At 35.9% G+C, this 19,807-nt stretch overlaps 1 protein-coding gene across 2 annotated transcripts in view; it reads left to right on the forward strand.

The window, feature by feature from the left end:
- Ubr3 (Ubr3 ubiquitin ligase) overlaps positions 1-19,807 on the forward strand; it is a 542,232-nt gene that overhangs the window by 387,881 nt on the left and 134,544 nt on the right. For both annotated transcript variants that reach the window (XM_090394146.1, XM_090394147.1), the window contains exons 24-25: positions 12,982-13,092; positions 16,042-16,242. In XM_090394146.1, coding sequence (XP_090250272.1) covers positions 12,982-13,092; positions 16,042-16,242 — 312 coding nt within the window. The remainder of the gene's footprint in view (positions 1-12,981; positions 13,093-16,041; positions 16,243-19,807) is intronic.

Genomic DNA, 19,807 nt, shown 5'->3' on the forward strand with positions numbered 1-19,807 from the left:
GATTCAAACCTGCAGCCTGTTGGTTGGAGAATGGGTATGCTAACCATTTGGCCAACCAGTCTGGTATTTAGTAAGACCTATTTTTGTTGTTGCTTTTTGTCTCAGTTATGTCTCTGTGTGGTGCTTTTCCAATTCGTCTGCCATCCTATCTTCAGTTCTTCATCAAAAGAACTGAAGATAGCATTATTCTTCTTCTTTTAGATGTTGAATTAGAGTTTCTTCCAGTAACTGATTTTCACTGTTTGCTGTGGTTCCCTGACAAAAACAGTGGAATCCTTGTTTAACTGAGCAGCTCTTCAACCAGCATGAAATCTCATGTTGTACTATCATATGTATTTGTGGTTTAAGCCAGTAGAGAGTACAGTTTGGTTGGCTAAGTCTCAAATTGCCAGTCCATCCTTGTTTGTTCGGTACCCAGTGGATATTTACTAACCAGGTGCACTGCATGAAGGTGAGGATTGGACATTAGATCAGAAGTCTCAGTCAGTTCTCTGCATTCCTTAAAGGTGGCATGGAGGTCTTCTACCAGCTATTTGACTTTGGCCCTTAAGTGACCTGTTGCTTAATTTGAATTAGTGCTCACTCTAATTACACTTGGATAAAGGATTAAACTAAATTTATTATACTCTAACCAAGTGAAAAATAAACTTTCAACATCTTTCTCTAAATCCAGAGTAAAGTTGCCAAATGGTGTGCCAAATGGCACACCATTTGGCAACTCCTATAGGTAGAGATGACCTGCGAACGCTTCTGCCTGGTATCTCAGCTTGGGCTTAGCTCCCACTGAAGAGACCTCAATAAAGGTCAAAACTAGTCTGGGGTAGTGGCCCTTCCCTTAATGCATAACATTAGACATATCTGCAAGGAGATGTGTTTTGCATTATAGGAGATACTGAGACAAGAGTGTTGGTAGCTTGCTCCACCTTTGCAACGAGTTGCCCTGGTGTTGTACCACCTTGCCCCAGTCCTGAAGATACTTTCAGGTGCAAACTTTGTTTGCTCACACTTGGATAAAGGATTAAACTAAATTTATTATACTCTAACCAAGTGAAAAATAAATTTTCAACATTCAACTCTCTAAATCCAGAGTAATTTAATAAAAAGGTGGCACACCATTTGCCAACTCCTATAGGTAGAGATGATCTTGCTAATGCTTCTGCCTAGTATCTCCACTTGGGCCTGGCTCCCACTGAAGAGACCTCAATAAAGGTCGAAACTAGTCTGGGTAGTGGCCCTTCCCTTAATGCATAACATTAGACATATCCGCAAGGAGATGTGTTTTGCATTATAGGAGATACTGAGACAGGAGTGTTGGTAGCTTGCTCCACCTTTGCAATGAGTTGCCCTGGTGTTGTACCACCTTAACCCAGTCCTGAAGATACTTTCAGGCACAAACTTTGTTTGCTAACACTTGGATAAAGGATTAAACTAAATTTATTTTACTCTAACCAAGTGAAAAATAAACTTTCAACTAATTTTTTTTGTTTTATGTTGAGCCCATACACAAGAGGTTGGTTGATCAACCTATAGTACAATAGCACCATGTATGGGTGATAGGTTGGAAAAGAATGTACTTCTTCACCTTTGGTGTATTGTATTCCTTGGGGAATACAACAGGGGGGAACACATCCCCGCACTCCTCACACATCACAACAGGAGGAACACATCCCTGCAACTGCTGTACTATGTTCCATAGCACAGCAGTTGCAGGGATGGAGGAAGAGGAGGAGCAGAAACCTATTCTGTGGGTTTCAAGGTGCACTGTGAAGGGATGTTGAGCATCAGCATGTGTTCCAATGAGTTTAGTACTAAGTGGGGGAATTATTGATGCTATTTGATGAACATTTTCCATGGAAATATTTATAGAATACACATAGTGCAGAGACCAGTTGTCTGTGTGAAAGTGGGAGGAATGAGTTGGTAACAGATGGTCATTAATAACTCTGATTGCTCTCCTCTTTATTGAGTCAAGAATTTTGAGGGAGCTTTTGGGGGGCTCCACCCCATATCTGAGAGCAGTATTCAATGGCTGGGAAGATTTGTGATTTGTATAAGGTTAACAGCTGTTCAGGAGTGAAGTAACATCTTGAGTGAAAGAGAAATCCTAGTTTTTTAGCAGCTGAGGATTCAGTGGTTGTGATGTGTTTATCAGGAGAGGCTTGATGGTAATCCCAAGAAGAGAAATCTCATATTGTCTGGAAATTTGGGTGTTGTCAAAATAATACTGGGAGAAAATGGTTCTTTTTTATGAGAAATAAGACAGTACTGGGTTTTATTAGCATTGAAATTGATTCAGTTATCTGAATCCCATTGAAGAATGGCTTGGAGATCAGAATTGAGGGCAGTGGTGGTTGAAGTGAGTTGTGTAGAGTAAGGTTTATCAGAAGAAAGGGAGGAGTGCAAATAGCTGTTGTCTGCAAAACTGTGTATTGGGTTGGAGGTCAGCTGAAGTAGGTCATTGATATATAGTAGGAAGAGGATTGGTGAGAGGACGGAACCACCACCCAGCATTAGTTGAATGGTGAGAGTATAAGGAACCATTCATAGTGTGCATCCAGACTTCTGTAGTTGGATTGCCAAACAGCTGCAATCCAACTACAGAAGTCTTGAGATAGACCAAAAGATGGCAGCTTGCTTAGTAAGCCCTTGTGCCAGACCCGGTCGAAGACTTTGGAGATATCAAGTGCAACCTCTTGTGATTTGCCAAACTTCTCCATGGCATTTGTCCAGAGAACGGTGACATATGTGAGCAGATCTCCTGTTAATTGGCAGCAACCGAATCCATACTGGCAGTCGTTTATTAGGTGGGTACCTTCAAGGTAGCGTAGGAGTTAAGAATTGATGATTTTTTCCATTATTTTGGACAGGACCGAGGTGAGCGAGATGGGGTGGTAGTTGGACAGCAGTGATTTGTCACCCTTCTTGGGAATGGGTTGAATATAGGCCAATTTCCAGGCTGTGGGATAGATACCAGTGGAGTATGAGTTCTGGTGCACAAACCTTCAGGACAATTGAAGGAATGCCATCTGGGCCAGGAGACTTTTTTTGTGTCAAATTTGGACAGTATTTTTCTGATCTCTTTCTGGCAAAAGGATATAGTAGGCATTGTGTGTTGGGTATCTGGAATGGTTGGGGGACATTTGCCATTGTCAATTATACATGCATTGGAAGCAAAGTGTGAGGCCAGGAGATTGGCCTTTTCTGTAGGTGATGATCCAGTAGAACCATCTGGGTATGATAGAGGTGGGAATAATGTTGGGCAGAAGTTATGACTGATTGTTTTGTCGAGAGACCAAAAAAGGCTCGACTGCCATTTGGACAGGCTGCTAATTTCCTGCTTTTTGCTCTTTCGAACTCTATTTTGGATGCGTTGATTGTTTTGCATTTATTTCAGGTTTGGGTGTAAGCTCTAAATAAATGCAATTTAGAGCCAGTTATGGTATGTTTGGCTTTTAATTTGAACAGTCTGGTTTTCATTTGAAAACCAAGGTTTAGTTAGGGAATGGCAGGTCAGAGTACTTTGGGGAATGTATGTTTCCATGCCAGTGAGGATTATTTTGGTTATTAGTTCAGTGTATGTGTTTGGGTTGGAAGGTCGCAAGCAATAGTCCAACTGAAAAATTGGTGTAATTGGTTTTTATTTTTATTATTATTTTTGTAATATACAAACTACATAGATCTAAAGTTTTCTTTTATGTTTTTATTTTAACTCACTTATGCTTAATTGACGTTCCCCCTTTTCTGCCTTGCCTTAATCTTTATCGTACGTATGGCCAGCTTTAATTCTGATTACTGCCAGCCATACGTCTATGACTAATTCAGACCCTTACGCCCTTCAGTCTGGCAAAATTTATTTCTTTTTCAACTGCACCAGCCAGACTGTACTTCCGAGAGTGAAAGATCAAAATGTGGAATAACGGCAATGCAGGGGCTCATAGCTATAACAGAAATTTCTCATTATCTTATTCAACACTTAGGTTAGTTGTGGCAATTTCCTACTAGCACACAGGTTCGTGATATTTTTTAAGATAGTACATTGACAAGTATCATAACAGCATGTTGTTTACAAGTAATTTATTCTAACTGAGAAAAATACACTGCACTACTATATAATACAATATTGTACACAATTTAGATGACTTATTACATACCTTCTCATAGTTGCATATATCTGTAGCACAAGAGTATCAGCTTAACACTGCTACTCACAGATCTTCCTTCACAAACAGTCCGTTATATTCAGCAAAAGTTCTGTTAGGATGTCTCATTCTTCCATCTTGATTAGGACATTTCTTGTTCTCACTAGGACGTCACGGCAATGCATTTAATCCTTATGGTGGTTCAATACAAATTATGAGTGATGTCCTTCCTTTTCCCTTTCTCTGTATTCAACAGCTGAAAGGTTTTCTATCGGGGAAAATTCTTGGGGAGATCTGGACTCCATTTGCGAGGCTTTCCTTTGGTTCCTGGCCACAGGTGACTATGGTCATTCAGAGCATGGCAACTTCTGTACTTTGAAACTTCTCAACTCCCGGGAACAGTGGGGAACCCCAATTCCCTACTCACCAGGTTGCTTAAATATCCTTTCCTTTCCTTGTCTTTACTTCTGCATTTTTTGCACTTATCCCGGGCATGTCAACATCACTTTCGCGTGCTTTTAACATCTTTGTTCTTGATGATTTTTACCTTTCACAAGTCTCTGCGACTTTTTCCTTAGAGCTTTCCTTTTGTTCCTTACTAATCTAGGCAACCTTTCTGCTGACTCATTACTTTAACAAAGAATAATTCTTTTCCTTTGTGTTGAGCACAGTTGTTTTACAGGCAATATCAAATCACACATAACTAATTTTTTATATATACTTCACATCAACTTTACATTATATCTTATGTATTTTTCTGACTTAAGACCCATGTAAAACCGAGCATGATAAGTTATGGAATAACTTATTATGCGAGATTTTACACAACCATGGGAATGAGGTATAGAAGTTGCAGAGACTGTTCTACTTGGCACTGTTATAATGCCAAACTATTGTATGGGAGTGGCTGTGTAAGCATTGTTACATGGGGCAGGAGATGAGCACTAGATTGTGGTCAGAATGCCTAGGAGGCTTACTACATTCACTGTATATTTGGAAGGGTCATTGGTCAGGAAGAGATCTAGGGTATTTGGAGAGTGTTAATGACCCATACATAAGTTATGGAATAACTTATTATGCGAGATTTTACACAACCATGGGAATGAGGTATAGAAGTTGCAGAGGCTGTTCTACTTGGCACTGTTATAATGCCAAACTATTGTATTGGAGTGGCTGTGTAAGCATTGTTACATGGGGCAGGAGATGAGCACTAGATTGTGGTCAGAATTGCCTAGGAGGCTTACTACATTCATTGTATATTTGGAAGGGTCATTGGTTAGGAAGAGATCTAGGGTATTTGGAGAGTGGTTTGGGTTATCAGGTATTCTGGTTTGCATCTGAACAAGTTGTGTAAGGTCATTACTGATGGCAAATGTTTCAGCATCTCTGCTTGCAAGATCTGTATAGCTGTAGGAAGAAAGCCAGTTGGTGTTGTGGACATTAAAATATCCTAGGAGGATGATTTCGCTGTTGGAAAAGTGGGACTGGAGAAAGTCAATTTTTAAGGAGAGGAAATTAAAGTGCTCAGAGTGGTTGGTTGCATTAGGGGAGTGATAGAGACAGCATATGAATTTGACTGGGTTGGGAGGGGATATTTTCATCCAAAGAAGGTCAAAGTTGGATGATTCTAGGTTGATTGCTCTCTGGCAAGGTTTGTCGGAGTGGATGTAGCACAGACGCCACCCTTGGGTTGAAAGGAGTTAAAGAATGTGTAGTTATAAGGTTAAGATGAATAGCGCTGGGGAAAGTGAGATTTGAGTTTCTGCCAGAAAGAATAGGTGGGGTTTGGTAGACTGAAGGTGGTAGTTGGACACTATTAAGGTTAGAGTTTACTCCACGGATGCTGAAGTGGATATATAGGGTTTTGTGAATCGTGTTTGACAGTGCCTGCATACTCGTCTGCATGGTGGCTGCTAGTGGCATCACTTGATTTTTGCGCCAAATTAACTTGTCTGTAGTCGATGATCCAGCTGTTGTCACCATTTTGATGTTTTTCTTCACGTTGTCATCAAAGATGGCATCCTTGTTCCCTTTGTGCAAATGTTAAGTCTGGTTGAGCATGAATGCATGATTAGGAACAAGTGTCTTTGAACTTGTTGTTGATCGCTGTTATAGTTTAGATATGCTTGTCGGCATGTCGCAAGTCACTTTTACGAGGTGTGGAAAGTTTGTTCCGGCCTTTCTTTTATTTATGGGTCCAAAACGATGCCACGTGACGATATTTTTAGAATAATCGATTTGCATTCTTCTGCTAATTTGATGATGCCTTCTTTTAGTTTTTTCCATTTTTCCTTTGGAAAGTTCAAAATAACGGTGTTGAATATTTTGTTTTTGCCCTCCATCGAGTCATGCACCGTTGATGTGATTAGGTCATGGAGTTCATTTGCAGGGAAAGGTGAACTTGTGTGGCAATGCTGATCATCAGTTAGTTCAAGCTTGGTTTATAGCGCTCATATTTTGGAGAAAGAGTTTCATTCATAGCATTGATTACTGCTCGAGGTTTTCGATTCATTTGCCTAAGTTCAGGAGCTCTTTTACAGATGGAAGGCACAGCGAACAGAAATAGGGCTTGTTAAGGTCGATATATATATCTTTTGTGCCGATCCGTCTGTTTTTATGCAGGAAGCGTGTAACCAGTTGCAACAAAACTCACACATTATACCTTTTTTTTTTTAATCACTGACATCAATTTTACAGCTGTGGAACTTTGTGGGTTTGTTGGCAATCAACAGTGCTATGCTGGTGAGACACAGGGTGCTTGTTCATTGTTGGCTTCTGTTGCTGCCATCTGTGCTTCATGTGGTAGGCAAAGGGAATGCTTGCACTTGGCTAATTTTTAGATCGAAATATAACTGATTTAATGCAATAAAAGTACTTACAGGTTGTGCAGAGTAATCAGCTCCTTATGTTGAGATTTCCATTTGATGTTTAATTTGAATGAAAAACATTTGCAGTAGCGATAAAATGCTGGAGCATTAGTTTACAGTAGCTTGCTCACAGACGCCTCCTCTGCATGGACCTTCTGTTGCTATGTGCAGAAAATTTTACATGACCTGACAATGCACCAATTTTAAATCCTCATTAAACATTTTTTTTGTGATATATATATATATATATACTAGTGGGGCTCTGCTCCCCTGGCACCCAATCCCCCGATAATCCAGGCCGGTAAGCCAGAGAAAAAAACGTGACATAAAAACATTTCAAATTTTGGCTTATCTTTTTATATGTATAGAGTAGATATATAGAAAACAAATGACTAAGTCTGCTGACTGCTGTGCAGTCACACTCCCTTGCAGTTCAGAGGGAACATTAATTTGAATGTTAGTTAATATTACCTTTACAAAAAATTGGTCTCTCACCTCCAGTTTTTCAGGAATCAAGTTATGTTTGATATCTTAATTGCATTTAATATGAATCTATAGTATTGTTTATGCATATTTATTTTATTTAAAATGTCTTCCACTTAGAGATGATGGCATCAGTAGTTTATTTCAGAACAAGAAAAAGTCAGCAAGCATTCCAGAATTCCACTTGCTTGTGACCCACTGTTACATGCAAAATATGGCCTGGTGGAATTATTTGTCATGTTCCTCTGAGACAGCACCGAAGTCAAAAGTAAAATTATCCAATTGTTAATGACACTTGAGATCTCATTGCTTTTGTATATTCTTGTAGCATTTGTTCTCCAAGAACTTACCATTTCTATTGATCCACAGAATTTGAACTTTTATTGCATCTTCAGTATCATTTTTAAGATACTGTAAAAAGAACTGACATTTGTTTACTTGCCTCCTAAGGAGTAGAGAGATTCTACTCGGTGGGTTTTTGCCTGTCACTGGATGGAACCACCACTGAGTTTCCAGTCCTGGAGTGATTCAGGTCAGGAGTAATGAGTTTAGTAGTGATCCTTTAGGGTCACTCAGTGAAATTTAGAGTGATCATGTAGATCACTCAGTTTTTTGGAAAGGTATCCTTGCACTTCAATAAATGTCAAAACTGGTCAGGGTTGTGGCCCTTCTCATAATGTATAGCATGTCCAAAAGAGGGAGAGGGTGCTTTGCTTTATGGTATAACAAGGCAATTGTTGTGAAGTTAGATTTATTTCTTGTTTTCTTCAAGGTGGATGTTGGCAGATTTTGATCATTTTGACCATAATAAGATACTGTAGGCTGTTAGAACAAGGAACTGTAAAAACCTCAAACACAACGTGAATCCTTATGAGAGCAGATAAGGGCAGCTGCTTTAAATGAAGTTTGAAAACCTCTTCAGAGATTATATTTCTTCTTAGTTCTGGTTATTATTTCTGAGGTTTCCTAGATATAAGGAATAGTAATAGCATTCATGTAATCTGTGTGTTGAGAGGGAACAACTATTTTGATAATCTTTCTGGCATTATAGCTATTGGACAGGAAAGTATAGCAAATAAAGGCGACTTCGGCTGTGAGGGAAGCTTGATTGGAACTGAGGATTTTAATAATACCATATTGTTGAGGGGGGGGGCACGATGAAAAGTTTGCTAAACTGTGAAATGAGAAAGAATTGATGCCATTGGGAAGGCATGTGATAGAGTACCTAAAAAAAAGCAGGTTGTTGTTAATTTCTTTTTCTAAAGTAAACTGCATTCTAGAGCACTGGCTGTTGAGGTAGAGAAGGAAATAGTCTAAATGTGGCAGAGCAGTGCGGCCAAACAGAGAACACATCATCATCAATTTATGTAAGCTAGATAGAAGGTTTGAGTGTGTCAATATCAAAAACATGTTTTTGATATTGACACACTCAAACCATATAGAAATTGGCTAGAAGAGAGGAAAGAAGAGCTTATGTGTTTATACATATAGGCTCTTCTCTCTATCTGTTTATACATGGTGTCCTTCCAAATGAAGCAACTAGTATGGATGGCAGATTTCAAGAGATCAATGATGCTGGGGGGTGGGCATTTTTTATCTGAAAGGAGAATATTGGTAAATAAAGAGGTGACATTGAAGCTCACCATGAAATCATTATTATTTATAACTAAATTTTGGATTAACAATTTCAGATGAGTGGAATTATTTTATATAAGACAAAGTCATTCCACTAAGTGGGGTTAAAGATTTAGCTAACTGTTTTATGGCTAGTTTAAAGGAAGGGATAATCAGTAGTAGCTACTTTGGGAGGGAGAGGGTTATTAGGTTTGTGAAGTTTAGACAAACCATATACAAGGGGGGGGGGGGTTTGAAAAGATCTCGGCCTCGACCATAGATGGCAACACTATCACCAAGGTTTTTTTTCTAAGTTGGTACATCTGTTATAAGCATCCATGTGAAATTGCTAGTCATTCGATCAAGTAGTTTGTTTTATACAGCTGTCTGAAGCAAAGTGTTGTCTGTATCCATTGAAATGGATAAAATTGAGTGTCGTGCAGTTATAAAATTCTTTGTAAAAGAAGGTTTAACACCAAAAGAAATTCATTCGAAGTTCATAAAAGTTTATCGGCATTCTTCTCCTTCATTTTCAACAATTAAGAAATGGGCTGCTGAGTTTAAATGTGGCTGTACCAGCCTTGAAGATAATCCACATTAAGGACGTCCAGAAAGCGTAACAACACCATAAATCATTCAACAAGTGCATGATATGGTATTGGATGACCTCGAGTCAAAGTGCCTGAAATTGCTGAGACTAGGTATTTCAAAAGAATGTGTAGGATATCTTTTGCATGAAGAATTGCACATGAAAAAGTTTTGCCAAGATGGGTGCTGTGCTTGATCACAGCAGATCAAAAATGCACTTGCATGAAAATCTCTGAACAGTGCTTGGAGCATTTTAAGAAGAATAAAACTGATTTTGTGCATCAATTTATTGCTATGGATGAGACTTGGATACACCATTATACACCAGTATCCAAACAGCAGTCAAAACAGTGGATAGAAGCCGATTGTTCAGTGCCAAAGAAGACATAGTCTGTTCCATCAGCAGGAAATGTCGTGGCATTCGTGTTTTGGGATGCAAAGGGCATTTTTGTTTATTAATTATCTTGAAAAGGGTAAAACAATAACTGGAGAATATTATTTTAACCAGACTAGTAGAAAAGACCCTGTTTGCAGAAGAAAAAAATTATTTTTCATCAGGACAATGCATCTGCCCACAAAAATGTTTTGGCAATGGGAAAATTAAGGGATCTGCACTATGAATTGTTGGAACATCCACCCTATTCCCCAGATTTGGCTCCCTCTGACTTCTACCTCTTTCCAAAACTAAAACTCTTCCTTGCTGGTCAGCATTTTTCTTCGAATCAAGAGGTGATTGTGGCTGTAGAGGGATATTTTGTCGATCTTACTGAGAACCACTACAGGGACGGGATAATGTCGCTGGAATAAATGTATTAGTCTTAAGGGAGATTATGTTGAAAAATAAAAAAATTTTGAAATTTTCATTGTTAGGCCGAGAACTTTTCAGACCACCATTGTATATTGGGTGAGAGAGAGAGAGAGAACTAAAAAATTTGAGTTTATTAAGTACTTCAGGAGGAAAATTGGTGTCTTTTAGAACCTTTTTTAATTTTTTTTTTTTCTGGGAATTGGTGAGGTTTGACTTTATTGGTTTATAAGTAGAGTGGTCTCTGAGTAACATATTCATTTTCTGATTATAATTACTAGTATTTGAGAACCATAGTAACATTAACCTTATCAGCTATAGCAAATAAAATATAATAACGCCTACCAGTTTCGCTAGCAACTGTCTAGCTTTCTCAAGGCTTGAACAGTAACCACAAAAAAATGATAAATGCACAAAGTATAAAGAATACAAAACTGTTAGTAACTATAAGGTAGCTAAGTTGATACGTTCGCTTGACAATGTCAGCTTGTTTTGTGAATCTTTAGTCCATGTCCTGAACACGCATTGCATGAGCACGCATTATATGATTGTTGGCATACTGTAGTTCTGTCAAACTGAGTGAATTGAATAAATTTTTCCAAGTCTCATTCAATATGGCACCTTGATTTCTGTTTAGGTTACTGCCTGTTCGTAGGACTACTGTTGCTTCTTTGAATAATCGGTGTCTGAAATCATCATCATTGTGGCCTCTCCTACATTGGACAAACTTCAGGATGCCTCGAAATCAGACAGAAAGAACATGTTGAAGATGTCAATCATAACAGGACGATCACCTCTGGTTTAGCGCATCACTTTTCAACTTCTACCCATTCTGGGAAAATAGTTCTATGCCCTACATAGATGATGATTTCAGACACCGATTATTCAAAGAAGCAACAGTAGTCCTATGAACAGGCAGCAACCTAAACAGAAATCAAGGTGCCATATTGAATGAGACTTGGAAAAATTTAATCAATTCACTCAGTTTGATGGAACTACAGTATGCCAACAATCATATAACGCGTGCTCATGCAACGTGTGTTCAGGACACGGACTAAAGATTCGCAACATGCTGACATTGCCACATGAACATATCAACTTAGCTACCTTATAGTTACTAACGGTTTTGTATTCTTTATATTTTGTGCATTTATCATTTTGTTTTGTGTTTACCGTTCAAGCCTTCAGAAAGCTAGACAGTTGCTAGTGAAACTGGTAGGCGTTATTATATGAACATATATAGTAATTAAAAAAACCTATGATCACAAAAATAATAAGTCTTATATTTTAACACTTCATGACCAAATACGAATACTTTAAATGGCTCTAGTAATTATTATGTTTTTGTCTTTACATAATTTAGAGATTATAAAGCTGGTCTTCAAGAGATTGATTTTTAGGATATAATGCTTATGAAAGGATGTTGGCTATGTTGAGCCTGTTGTTAGCAATATTTGGAATCCAGATTTGGACATCTCGCTCTATAGGTGACATTGTTTCTAAAGATGGAACATGGCATGGTACTTGACAAAGTTGCTGAAGTTAAAGGCACCAACAGTATTTTTTCTTGTCTTAGGGATGGTTCACAACAACTTGTAGAGTCTAACTCTGTGGCTTAGAAAAAGATCTCTATATTTTGTAATATTTTTTGATATGATTAACCTTTCTTCTTCATGTAGCTTTCTCAGTGAGATGGTGCACCATGTCCTTCCAGTTCTCTCTGATGCTCAACCTTTACTTTTTGAAATTCTTTATGAACAGATTTATCTGACACATCTGAGAGAATACCCTAAAGTTCAGGATTCAGAATAGAAGAGTTCAATTTGGAAAGAGCTAATGGCTCAAGAAATGCAAAGCTAGCACATCTGTAGATTTGAAAAGCTTTAATTGAGTGAAACTTTATTTTAAACTTTACATATTTGGGTGTGATTCCATTGCCCTGCATCCTTAGAAGAAGGCTAGCCAGTTAAGGTCCCTGGATAAACGGAGTTTCTACTTACTATACTATTTATCTTTGCATGCTATGTCTACTCCATGTAATATACTCATTTGTTAAATTTTTGTTTAATTAATTTTGTTAAATCAGAATGAGTGTAATTCAGCACTGCTGGCTTTTGTCAAACAAATGAAGTTTTCTTGAGCAAAGTGCAAGTGATAGAATGAATGAATGAATGTTCTTTCTGTATTTAATGCATAAATTTGTGTTAAAATCACATACTTTAACCTAAACCTATGCAGATCTGTAACATAAATGCAAGAACATATGTGAAATTTGTCCTCTCAGAAACTCAGGTGGGGAGGATCATCCTATAAAACTAGCCACCATATCACTTTTACAGAACACTGTAAAAAATTGATGTCATCCTCACAATAATGACAACAAAAACTTAAAGGCAGATTTCAGCATTGTACAATGTAATTATTTTGTAAAGTTTTTGTCCAAAATTCATTAATACTCATTGATACCTTTGAATTTGTATTTCAGACATCTTGGCAAATGGCAGTTAATATTGGTTGGGAAGGTGGTGTCCATGTTCAATCATGTGGTCATTATTTACATGTAGATTGTCATAAATCTTATATGCAGTCATTGAGGGTAAGAAAACAAAATCTTTTTTTTTTTAATGTTTTTATATTATTATTAAAAGGCTTATCATAAAATGATTGCATTATCAAAATCTGTTACAATATATTATTATTCATTGCCTGTTTATAATTTATCAGTTTCATTGTTAAATTAAGATTTATATGTTGCTTTCTTGTGTTTTCGGTACAAAATTTTTAATTTTCAATTTCAGTTTTACGCACTGTAATTAGGCTTTCATATTTTCCTGTATTAGGAAGAATATTCCTCACAATTTCCAATGTTATTGGATAAGGATTATGCCTAAAGAAGACATGGGATGTTGATATTTCTTCCAAACAAAAATAGCAAACGCCTTTCATATATTCTCTTGAAGATTTTAAGGTTCAGACTTCTTAGAATCATACACATAGTTTGTTGTAGTGGGCAGTTTGCTGTAATGAATTTCTTTTATCATATTGTGGTATCTGTGGGACTTTACTGGAGTCTTTTTAGTAGTTTGTTATTACAGTGAGCACGTTTGCTGTAGTGTCTTGAGTCGACTATACCTCCTCGATGTACTGTGACTCTGGCTCAGTATATCTAGTACTACAACTATTACTGTTGTATCCCCCCCCTCTTTATTTTCAGTGCACTCCTCAGATTTCCCCATCAATGCTGGAGTACCACAGGGGTCTGTACTTTTTTTCCTATTCATAAATTACCTGTCACTAACCTCAGTCCTGTTCCATAGTTTTGCTGATGACAGGGTCTCCATTCCATGTGTTCCTTCAATAGACCTTAATCATATCATCTTCAAATTTCTGGTATGTATCCTTAAGGTGTATACATAGTACTCTGTTAGTATTGTGCTAACAGCATGAAATTCTATTTTTATATCTCATTTTTCATGTTATTCTGCCCATGGATTCCATCTATTCACTTCCTGACTTTTTTTCTCATAACTCCCATATCTGTGCTCATTAGTCATTGGTCAGTCATTTTATTTCTAACCATAATCTTCAATCCATATGTTAAAATTTGTTTAAACCTTTTCTTCTCTGCTGCTAGTTTATAGCATTTTGGTTAATTTCTGACCTATTCCATATGAATATTCAACTGGCTCCCAATAATTTGCTTATTGTCATGTCTCTTTCAGTTCCATATTTATTTGCAATCTTCAGTGAATATTACTGTATATCCAGATAACTGAAATATTTTACTTGTTCTCTATTGAGAATGCACTCGACGTCTTCTATGTCCTTGCCTATTTTTATAATTTTTGCCTTTTTATTGTTGTTTTTCATACCAAATTTGTTGTGTCAAGATAACTGCTAAAGAGTTATCTTGAGGACTTGTACTGGATTTATTTGCAAGTATACCATCATCTGCATAGAGTAATGAACAGAGGTGAAAATCTCTGCTTTTGATATCAAGTTTAATGATAATTTTCTTCATAATATGATTTCACATAGATGTATAGTTTTTGACTTGCTTAATTAAAATAAAGTTTGGTTCCTGTGGTAAATTTATTTTTGTGTTTTTCCAGATGTTTTAGTAGTGTATATAACTTACTCAATGTACATTATAATAATATTTTATTCATGCTTATACATTATAATAATTTATTATAATTATATATATGATATTTATTAAAATTATAATAATGTATTATATACATTATAATACATTATTATAATTTTAATATGTACATTGTAAGTTCATTATTAATATATTGTAAAATACATTCGATTTAAAAGGGGCATTCTCTATTGCCTTTTGGCAATAGCAGACATCCCTTCCCCCATTATACTGAGGGCCTACTATATTGCTCTATATAATGTCCCATTTATACAGGAATATTCTGCCACTTTTGTGACATTCTTACCAAAACCTTTCCATGGCTTTTGTTCTACTTTTGCACATACCTTATTTTCTTGCAGTTGTCTCTGTATCATCTTTAGTTCATGAGTCCACCATGAAGTTCAGATTTATTTATTTGTTCTAAATTTCTCAACCACATGCTTCCTGACTAATCAACAAAACCAAACCTTGCTGCTGAATCTCGAAGTTTTGATTGTTATTTTCAGACTCTTGGTTTTTCTTGAATATAATATAATTTGTTTATTTGAGTTTACAATTTACCTCCAAAAGCTGCTCTGCTTTGATTATTTTAAAAAATTTTGTACATAATATTTGTCTTTGCAATATAATAATAATTTTATCCTACTCAGAGAAAGGATAATGATTACTTCCTGTTTCAAATTTCCCCTATACTCTTGTATCCCAAATCAGATGAAGCTATCACTATCAATGTTAGCAATGTTGATAATGTGTTTCTTATTTTTTGTGTGTTCTCTCCATGTGAATTTATATACATTTCTTGGGATATGATGATGGTGACTAGCAAATGTCCTGAACAGAAATTCAGTACTTAATGTTATTTGCTTTGTTCTTTTCTTGGAATTTTTCAAAAACATTTCTCTGTCTCTTATTCATTTCCTACTCTGCTGTTTAGGCCTTCAACATGAACCAGGTTTTCCTTTTTATGTCAGCTGCTTCTCTAATGACTTGAAAAATTCCTCAGAACTGATTAATTTGATCTTTTGAGCTTTCTCAGTTATCTATATAAGTTGTGCATATCGTGACAAACTTGGTGCATGTTCAGAGCAAGCTTTGCTGTCTGACTGATTACAACCATACATACATAAGTCAAAAATTTCCTGTGTGAATACCTTCTTTAGAATGCTACTGACATGCACAGGTATAATTCATATTTGTGATGGCAAATAAAACTTATGGTTAAAAGCAAAATAATAATTTATGATATGACATTGGCAACATAAAATTTTTTATTAACTGTTAAATGTATGTTTAACTTGTTTACAATATTTGGGCTTTCATTTTGATGAGTTAATATTTATATATTACTTCAATTTAAGTTAATATTTATTTTTATTTTGTCTTCTCTCTTTTGATTAGGATCAACAGACACAAAGACATCAGAATTTAGCTGTGGATCGTGGAGAATATCTGTGTCCTCTGTGTCGGCAACTTGCAAATTCTGTCCTTCCTGTTAATCCTGATTTAGGCGAGATGAATGCTGTTGTTAAATGTCATCCTAACAATATTCATTCAGTTGCTCAAGAGCTGGCTCAATTAATGTCAGCTAGTTTGACTCCAGTAAGTTGGCTCATTATATTTCACCAAAAAATGTAAGTGTATGAATATATTTTGTGTATGCAGTAAACCTCAATTAAAAAAACCCTGAGGGACCAAAAATTTTAGATTACTAAATGTTGATATTTGAACATTTGAATAGTTCTGCTACTCTATCTTGATGCATGAATAATGCTTGTTTACCCTATCCATAATTGTTCTCTTTGCCAAGACCTTGTATTCTATATGTAACGTATAAATTCTATATTTGGGACTGAAATTTACATTGATAAATCAGTTAAAACAGAAAGACTTTCACATTTGAGATTTGAGAAAAGACAGTATTTTGAGAGTATATAAAAGAGTGAGTAAGATAGCTAAAAAATAGGTTAGCAAGGTAAGTTTGTAGCATTTAATTGAATATATGAAAAGTAGGATGCAATTGAAGGGCAAAAATTATTTTTAGGCATACTGAATATATAAGATATGTATTAAATTATCATATGTACATGACATTAGTGCCTCAGAGGCACTAATGTTCTGTACAGACATCATCTAGGACAGTGTTTCCCAAAGTGTGGCATGCATAGCCACAGGGGTTGTTAGCAGGTACGAAGCACTTTTTTTCAGTTTTGATTAATTCTTTGCTTTTCTATTTTAGTCATGTAATTTTGTATTGTGCTGATGTATTATTTTAATTAATTTTTCAATAACTAAAAATCTGAAGGAAGTTTTTTAAACAAAATAGGTCTCTTGGTACATATCAATTGGCCTCTATTAGGGCCATGTCTGGTTGATGGCATAACCACATGATTTTAACTGTTTGCATTAAAAGTTTAAATTTAAATAGTTGAACCACTTTTTTTTTTATTGAAAATTTAAATTTCATATTTTTTATTTCTATTATATGTATATTGGATTCATATAACTAGAAATGTATTTAATTATTCAAAACAAGTTTTACATGTAATTATTATAACACAAATGTTAAAAAAATTGCATTATAATTATTTGTGTATGAATAAAATTTTATTACAACTCACAAATTGTCTTTTCCTGAGACAGGGGATTGTGCAAGCATTGAAAGTTTGTAAAATGCTCTAGGAGCTGGATAAAAAATGAAGTTAATTCAGAGAAGTTAGGCTAAATGTGGTCTTACAATGACTGTCTCCCAGATCTTTGGCAAATTAATGCAGCCATGCTTGTTAAGGTTAAGGGGTGTTTCATAGCTGATGCTGATTCCAGAATTAATCTCTCAGACCTTTTGCAATTTCTATGCAGTAAAGTTTTCATTTCCATTTAATCCTGTGTGAAGGAATATCCAGAGCATGGTCTGCCAGTTATGACTTTCTGTGCATATGATCATGAATGTACCTTTCATGTTCTTCTAGGTAAATGGTAACAGACCTACTAGTCTGTCCAAATTGGGCTAAGTTACAAGCAGAAGAAATTAACTTTTTTCTGATCCCTAGAAGGTGCCTTGATAGGACATTAGTTACTTTTCAGGTTCAACTTATATAAACAATTTGAATTTTTTTTACAAGTCTAATTGAGTAATTTTTTAAATAACAATTGTAATTTATACTCTGAAGTTCTGGTTAGAAATCCAATGAAATATTAGTTCAATAAACTATTTTTTTTAAAAATTCTGGTGATGTATATAATGTGAAGCACTGGTATAGATAGTTGCTAGCACTAAACCTATCTATTCATATACAGCTTCTTTACAGAGAAATTATTACATGTAAAGCATGCCTGATAAGTGGAAATTAAAATTGCTTGACAGTTCAGTAGGCTTGTCTTTCTTAAAGATGCTTGGGTACTAATTCCAATCATCCCCAGCTATTTGAAATTCAAACAAAAGTTTCATTCTGCTAAATTGAAATATATCTACATATGTGCAAGTTTAACATCAGTCTTTGTAAAAGACCTCAATGCTGTGATCACTCTTCATTACAAGAACTATCTGGGCTACAAATCTGTGGTTGATCACCATCTCTGAAACTGCAGAAACTAAAAGTCAGAAACCATCATTTGAAAATATTCTAAACACCAGAGGGGAAAACACATTCTACAGTACAATAAGATCACATAGTAGTGAATTCATTACAGCCACTTGCAAAAGACAATCAACAACCTAAAAGTCAGAAACAATCATTTGAAAATATTCTGTGCACCCCAGTGGGAAAACACATCCTGCGACAGCTACAACAAGAATTTATAGTTTATAAATACTATTTATACTATCAGTTTATTAACATTAATAAACTGATAGTATACCCCCTCTGTCCAAAAAGAAACCGAACTTTTGATAGAAATAAAACACAGGCCAATTATAATTATTCAAATAATTTATTTCAATCAATATACTCTTCCTCAGCTTTGATACAGCGTTTGACACGGTGAACATTTTCAATGGTGTCATATCGCTTTCCTTTCATGAAGTAAGGGGAAGAGAAAGAAGTCATCAGATGAATACGGCAAGTGATCCAACACACAAACTTGGTTTTTTTGCTCTAAAACTGTCTCACAATGTTCGAATGATGAGATGGTGCATTATCGTGCAAAAGTGACCAGCTGCCTGCATCACGTATTCATGCCGTAAGCGATGAATTCTCGCTATCAGTCGCTTCAGAACTTCAAGATAAAACTCAACATTGACCATTTGGCCAGGCAGAATGAATTCTTTGTGGATAATGCCCTTAGAATTGTAGAAACAAATCAGCATTGTCTTTACTTTTGACTTCTCCAAGCGACTTTTTTTCAGATGCCTCTCTTCTGGCGGTCTCCACTCAGCACTCTGGTGCTTTGTTTCGGGCTCATACTCAAAACACTGTTTCATCACCAGTAACAATCATTTCAAGGAAATTTGAGTCCTTACAAGCGAGTTTAATGAGATCCTTGCAGTGTTCAATTTGATACATTTTTTTGAAAGCATTCATCACTGTATGCTTTTTGAAGCATTTGATACATTTCGGTAAAGCTTTTACCAAATTTACAATAAAAATTAAAAGCGCAGCTCTCTGTTCAAAACTCATTTTTCGACTGATCATCAAAACGCACTGTCACTCTTGGCACTGTAACTCGGCTTGTAATGAAACAAATGTCATAAACAGTTGACACAACACTAACGAAGGTTGCCACTTTTGACAACAAAAAGATACACCAGGTGGTGCCACTAGTTTCTTCTATTTTCGAAAAATTTGGTTTCTTTTTGGACAAGGGTGTACAAGTCTTTAAATGTTCTGCTTTAGTGAAAATGCCAATTTGGTTGCGAAAGATCTGGGTTTGAATTCCACCAGAGATGTTGAATCAAAAAAAAAGTAAAATAAATAAATTATGAGGTTTTCATCTCAAAGTGAGTTAGATTATCTCATATGGATATAGCGAGCTTTTTCCTCCTGTAAAAAAACTGACCAGAGAACATGCAGACTGACAGGCATTACCCACCTTATCATTCACAAAAGGGTTTATAACAGGACAAACTATTAACTCTTAACTGACCAGTGAACCTAATATTTTTTTTTATTAAAGGAAAATGAAAGTGTTATTTTTTTATAGAAGGAAGTTTTTATTACTGAATTCAAAT

Source organism: Typopeltis vanoorti, chromosome 6 (genome assembly GCF_054136105.1).
Source record: "Typopeltis vanoorti isolate ZY-2024b chromosome 6, IOZ_Tvanoo_1.0, whole genome shotgun sequence".
Classification (NCBI taxonomy): domain Eukaryota; kingdom Metazoa; phylum Arthropoda; class Arachnida; order Uropygi; family Thelyphonidae; genus Typopeltis; species Typopeltis vanoorti.